Source organism: Haplochromis burtoni, unplaced genomic scaffold, assembly GCF_018398535.1.
Source record: "Haplochromis burtoni strain Fernald_Lab_line unplaced genomic scaffold, NCSU_Asbu1 Contig_1112, whole genome shotgun sequence".
Taxonomy (NCBI): domain Eukaryota; kingdom Metazoa; phylum Chordata; class Actinopteri; order Cichliformes; family Cichlidae; genus Haplochromis; species Haplochromis burtoni.
The window spans coordinates 11,803-18,486 of NW_024583473.1; the positions used below are offsets into that span (position 1 = coordinate 11,803).

General features: G+C 41.7%; 1 protein-coding gene across 2 annotated transcripts in view; it reads left to right on the forward strand.

Annotated features, from left to right (window-relative positions):
* The window catches only part of LOC102312520, an 18,252-nt gene extending 11,770 nt beyond the window's left edge, over window positions 1-6,482 (forward strand). Inside the window, exons 2-6 of one of the 2 annotated variants that reach the window (XM_042216556.1) lie at window positions 2,010-2,298; window positions 3,013-3,072; window positions 3,989-4,017; window positions 5,216-5,308; window positions 5,414-6,482. In XM_042216556.1, the coding sequence (XP_042072490.1) occupies window positions 2,010-2,298; window positions 3,013-3,072; window positions 3,989-4,017; window positions 5,216-5,308; window positions 5,414-5,671 (729 nt within the window). In that variant the 3' untranslated portion in view covers window positions 5,672-6,482. Of the gene's footprint in view, window positions 1-6; window positions 2,299-3,012; window positions 3,073-3,988; window positions 4,018-5,215; window positions 5,309-5,413 lie in introns of those variants that run through there. The other variant, XM_005951779.2, reaches the window with a different exon arrangement.
* The last annotated feature ends 202 nt before the right edge of the window (window positions 6,483-6,684 follow it).

Here is a 6,684-nt window from a genome sequence, read left to right on the forward strand (position 1 = left end):
GAACCGGATTAGCGAGCTCACGGTTAGCGCGATGATTTGGTTTTGGATGTGTCATTTGATCTTGGATGTAGTAAGCGACGTACGAAGAATGGGCCCCAGAACTTTGTGCCATCCGAAACTGAATTTGAATAAGTTAAATTTGAATTTGAATTGCTCAGATTGAATCTGAATTGTAACTTGAGTAAATGCTTTTTAAAACTGAATTTGAATTAGCCTAATTTGAAATTCAATTTATTGGTTTAAAAATGATCATCACTAAATTGAAACTGAATTTTACATTATGAAATTGAATTAATTTGAAATTGTATTCCATCCTTCTTTACATTTAATTATGCTTTCAGTTTCACTTCTCACCATTCAATTTCAGTTCTTAAATTCAGTGTTTTGGGTCAAACATTCGGTAGTGATGGGATTTCCGGCTCGTTTTAGAGAACCGGCTCTTTTGGCCCAGCTCACTAAAAAGAGCCGGGGTTTTTTTTGTTGCTTTAATTAATTAAAGCAACAAAATTAATAAATTTTGTTTATTTTGCAGCAAGCAAAATACAAGCAAGGCACAAGGCTTGTAAACAAATGTAAACAAATGATAACCTAACAGTAACTGTTATGCTTCTTGTAGTTGTTAGCTAAAAAGGCTAATTTAGCTTAGTTTGCCCTGGGTTCAGCTTTGACAAATATGATCGACTGTTTTTAGTAGATTTCCAAAGTTGTCATCTTGTACCCTCTCAGAGCCCCACATGCTTGCAGAGACCCCTACAGTAGGGAAACATGCAAAAGAATGTCCAGACCATTATATTTTAGCTTGATTTATGTCTTACACAGCATCCCAACACTTTGGCTAACTTAATAACTCTAGCTAAAGTGAATAGTTAGTCTAATTCACCAGTGCAGCATTACTGGATCACCCCTGTTTGAAATGATATGATATATGACTCTCAATGTGTTTAAACAGACTGTTTTACAGCTGATCAAAAGTTTAGGACCACACCTCCCAAAAACCCAGTAAACCCCCAGAAATCAAAGTTCAAAACAGGAACTCAGTAATGAGCAGCTCCACCGTTATTGTAGATCACTTCAAAAATTTGTTGTGGCATGCTTGATGCAAACGTTTCCATGAGACGAGTGGGAACATTTCTCCAAGGGATGAAGGACATCTACTGTCTGGAACTGTGTTTTCCATTTTTGTAAATTTCCCTTGCCTTCCATCCCCAAAGGTTCTCAGTTTGATTTAGATCAGGAGAACATGCAGGATGGTCCAAAAGAGTGATGTTATGCTCCTGAAAGAAGTCCCTTGTCCTGCAGCATTGTGTAGTGTAGGGTTGTCCTGATTAAAAACAGTGTGACTACCTGACAGGAAATGACAATGAATCCACATTTTTGCACAGATTTGGCCTTTTAAAGACATGTGATCCTAAACGTTTTATCAGCTGTAATCCAACCTGTTTCAGTTTAAATGTTGTTGTCAATTAACTGCATGCTCAAAAAATGTTTTGTTTCACTCCCATTTCTTCTTGTTGTTAAGATCCAACCACGAAAAATATGCATTTTTCAATTGGTCTTAAACTTTTGATCAGGACTGTATCTGTATTTCTACTGTCAAATTCTTTCATATTTCATAAAGACATGACTTTCAGACAGTGTTAATCTGCTTTTTTTGGCCTGCTACTTACACTGCACACTATGCTGAGAAAGGTTACCAACATGTTCTTAAGCCATCTGAGAAATATCGTCTCTCCGGCATGTTCTGGGTTTGTCCCAGGACCTCCTCCTGGTATGACATGACTCACCTAGGATTCAGCTTAGTCATTACTCGAATCAACCTCAACTGAAACTCTGCCTATGACTGCAACCCAGTCCACAATGCACCAAACGACCCCTCCTGCAAGTGGTGGGCCTGCTGCATTGCCAGTGCACAGAGGATATATATAATGTCAAATCTTGATATAAATACCCAGTTATCATATCTGTCAGATAAAGGTGGTAGAGTAAGAGAGGCACTATTTATCTTTCAGATGTGGCCAATTTCAATGAATGAGTGGAAAACAGCTCTGACAGCCATTCTGAAGCAGCTAGACAACCCACAGTACGACAAAATGTTGGAAATAGTGCAAATCCCCAAACAGAGGAAGACTGCTAAGTTCAGAGAACAGCTGCCCAAAAAAATCATTGAGCACCACGGAGTGAAAAAATCTATTCGCAAAATCAGAGATGCAATGGATCAGATTCCACGGAGGGATCACGCAGTCCAGAACCTGCTGCTCCCCTTCGTTGAACAACTGAAGAATGGACCAAAAACTGAGGGTGAGTTCACATAGTTAAGTATTCTTTATGCCAGGCTTCTAGAAACAGGTTTTGAGCTTGGAAATTAACTTTGACTTACAATGTTATCGCTTGAACTAACCATTGAAGCCTGATATTTTATTCAGTGCTTTTTTTTAACTCAGCGGAGACATGATTAGATGGTGGGGGTCAGGTGTGCGAGTCAGCCTCTCCTGACACCACACCCTGAACCCACTGCTCCACCCCTCACCTGCAGCTGAGCCACAAACCACACCCACCACAAAAAAAGCAAAAACATAAATTACAAATGTGAGTGTGAGAGGTGTGTCCTACCTCTAGTACCATGTTAGCTGGGATAGGCTCCAGTTCCTCTGCGATGCTGATAAGGATAAACTGAAGATGACAGATTGATGGATGGCATATAATTTTATGCTAAACTTGATAGGTTTATATAATCCATAGGCTCCCCTTTGGATTATATGACAATACTCAAGTCATTTAGGGATGTCACTGTAATAATTTGTTGCATGTTACACATTTCTCAACAGGAAATACAAACCAAAGCAAACTTTATGTATTTAAATACATTTTATATAACTTGGGTATCTTGACAAAAGTCAAATTAAAGATGCAGAGCAAACAGTCTAAGTCTTGAATTATTATTCAGTGAAAACCATCTGTTAGCATATACAACCCTTAAAATCTGTGTTCAACTTTTTAAAATGTCAATTTCAGGGAAGAAGAGGAAACACAGTGAAAGGGATTCAAATTCAGCAGACAAGAAGCTTGAAGTCGGTACGTAACAACACGTAAAGGGGTCACAGTGGGTCTGCTGTGGTCTGAAACTTCCACCTTTCAATGTGCTTTGGAGCGTTCATGAGATAAACACTCTACCATGACCTATCCCACAATGGGGGGCGCAGAGCCATTGCAGGGGGTGGGGGTGGGGGTGCGGTATGAAAAGGGGAAAAAGAAACAGAAGAACGCTTGGACACTGCTAGCATCATGGACAGGTTTTTGACGGGGCTCCCACACAAATGCAAAGCAGGAGATGAAGCATCGCTGAATATGTTTCCAAACCAACTTCATTCTGAGCCAAAGACTAGAAAATATGGTGAAGAAAATCTGCCCTTTGGCTTCACCTGCACGGGTGCTGAGGTAGGTCTCCCTGCAGAATTAGTTTCCCCGTCTTCGGGAGCAGCGCTGGGCTCTTCAAATCACGGACAAACAGGATCCCACAGCTGTTTATGATTTTAAACCCATTTTGCACAGAGAGGCATTTTTTGAAAACAGCAATGTTGAATATTATTACACAGGAAAAAACAACTACATGTAAAATAATGACACCGTGACGCCTCTGCCTTTGTAAATGGAGGGACAGTAACTGCATGTAAAACCTGCAGACAGTCAGATTAACAGTAACAGTATTTTGTCTCTGTCATTGTAGAAATTCATTTCATGTAAACAATAACGTGGCGCACAGCGTCACGTTATTGTTGTAACGTGTTACTTTGTAAAACAAAAGGGGGGCCTAGCAAAAAAAAAAGTTCGGGAACCACTGACGAGCTCTGGTCTTGACGAGCTCTGGGCCTTGGCCAGTGAACTCCTCCACAGGATCTACACGAGCTAATTACATTAAAACAACAGAAACTCATTTGTCTTTTAGAAGTTTCACCTCAAACCAAAAGTAACACAGTTTCTTCTTTTAAAGGTCAGCGGAAAAGCTTCCAGCGTGACAAGGTAAGAGGCAAATCATCATCCAGATAGACCATTCTGTTAGAGCAAAGATGTGGAATATTCTTGAATGGCCAAGTCAATCAGCTGATCTTAACCCAACTCAGAATTTCACTTGAAGACTAAACTTCAGACAGAAAGGCCCACAAACAGCAACTGAGAGCTGCTGCAGTAACACTGGCAGAGCATGAACAAAGAGGAAACCCAGGATACGGTGATGAGTTCAAGACTTCAGGCTGTCATCAGGTTTTCCAACAAGTATGAGAAACGAACATTTTATTGTCAGTCATTTAATTTGTCCAAATACTTTTGAGTCCCTGAAATTAAGAAATTGTGTTAAAAATATTGTTGGACCTGACTGTGATAACCATCTATTATTCAGGTTATATTTTCTTTTCACTGCCCGTTTTATTACCCTGCACATGAGCTTGTGTTTTCATTTGTTTGGCTGTTCCTGCTCAACCAGTGAATACACTCTCGTATAAACCTTAAAGAGGTCAGCTTTAGAGCCCTCCTCATTCCAATATTCTTACCTGGGAGGACCTTTTTAAAATTGCAGGAATACATTTTCATGCTTTAATATTTAAACAAACTAGTCCGAGCCAGTTTAGCTCAGTGTGAGCATGTGAGTGTTTACCACAGGTTGAATGCAGCCATCTGGGTTGGATTCAAACCTGCAGCCCTTTGCCGTCGGCTCCTTGCAGTCATATCTGGTAAAAGGCAAAAACTGCCCCAAAAGATAAACCAGATTCGTTTGATATGATACAGGATGTCCTCATAATCACTGTGTAAGGCTTTAACTTGAACGCCGATTTTGATCAGTTTGTGTTATAAGGTGTGAATGATGCCAGTCTGATGACGACGGCGTCATGTTTTCAGATTAATCGAGCACAGTAAGGTGAATGTGGCTGGACGACAGATTTAACGTTCAAACCATGAACAGCTCAAAAGTCAGACTGGGTCTAAACCAGAACCCTGACCCCTGCCTCTGTAAACCGCAGCAGCTGCTGAGATCTGACTGCTGCTGGTTTAACTGCTGACTGTTTGATATTAAATTCATCCACAAAGTGCTCGATTGGTTTTCCACTCAAACGTCATTCTGGTTTAAATGTCTGACAGACACCAGAAACCCAAATGTTCCGTTTATTCAAACTGCCATGATCTGCCAGCTCATCTTTAAGCTTTGTTATGGTGGTTTGTTCAGGTTGCGCTTGTTGAACCACTGGAGCCCAAAAGGAAGAAGACCGGTTCCAGCGATCCAGCCCCAGAAGCAACTCCAGTTGCTGAAACTTCAAAGGTAGCGGCTGAAAGTCACTGTATGGAACTGAACCGGCCTCAACAACACTGACTAAAACACTGCCTGTGATAAATATTAAACATACAGCTTCTTATCTTTGTGCAGGTTCAGAGCGGACAGATCCACAGCGGGAGAATTGAAATCAAATCCGTCTCAGCCTTCAATAAAAAAATCGCTTGGGTTAAGGTGGAGGTGAAGGAGGAGCAGCAGTTCTGCGTGTCAACTCAAAAACTGGCAGAGATCCTCGGCTATGACATGAAGGACGGGGTTGAAGACAGAATCAGTCGTGCCATGCCAATCTCAGCCGAGGCTAAAATGCAAAACAATCGCATTATAGATATTCAAAAAGTTCAAAAGTTTTAAAAATAACTTGTTTGTACATGCTTCCTGTGTGAAACAATAAAGCTGGTTTAATTTGAAGTTTGAAGAATAACCCCACAAACCAGAGGTGCCATCACATGACCAACCACAGACCGTAATCCCAGCAGACATGATTCAGACAGAACCAGCTGCAGTCCAACTCCAAAAACATGGTATGGTTGGAGGCGGCTCCAGCTTCAGAAGTGCTCAGACGAGCACTGTCAGCTCCACGTACGTGCACTGGTTTTATCAGACGAGCACCTTTATGGCGTCTATGTAAATTATACGTCATTGTCAGGAACTTAAGCAGTTCAGCACATGATGGTCCTCTGGCTTTAAAAAGAAATACGAGCCTGTGGAGGCAGCTTAGCTTAGCTCAGCAGCATTATCGAGGTGAGGGTAAATGCTTACTTCCTGGGACTGTGGGGAGTCTTTGTGGTTTTGGGGGTTGTGGAAAGTCCATGGTTGGTTAGAGGTACAACTTCCAGAAATACTGCGCAGTTTACTAATGAGGCTAGAGTTCTGGGCCTGTCACGCCCCGTCACTTTACTCAACACAGTGAAGTGTTAGCCTTCTAAAGTCCTGGTAGCTCCACACATGACATTCACCACCGCAGGTCCTCAAAACTGTGGTTTGAACCAGTGACCTCGACGCTCCTCAAACTTTGGGTTCTGCCGTTCATCCGGATGCAACTTTGACTTGAAGCACTCAAAACGCTGATGACAGAAACCGAGTGTCCTGACACAGACCGAATAAAGAACGAGTGGTGTGTCCTCCCACCGAGGATGTCAGTCTGACACTCATGAGTGAGATGAACAGGCTGAATATTCTCAGTGAGGTCAAGCTGGAGCTCTGGCACAGATTAAACCACCTGTGCAGGTGAAGCAGCTTCACCCCGTGTGTCTGCTGGTTTGTTTTTAAGCTAGCTTTGTTAGCACGTTTATTCCCAGCTAGCTTTAGTTGATCCCGAGCTCAAAAAACAATAATGTGAAACAACCTGTTTATTTCTACTTGAC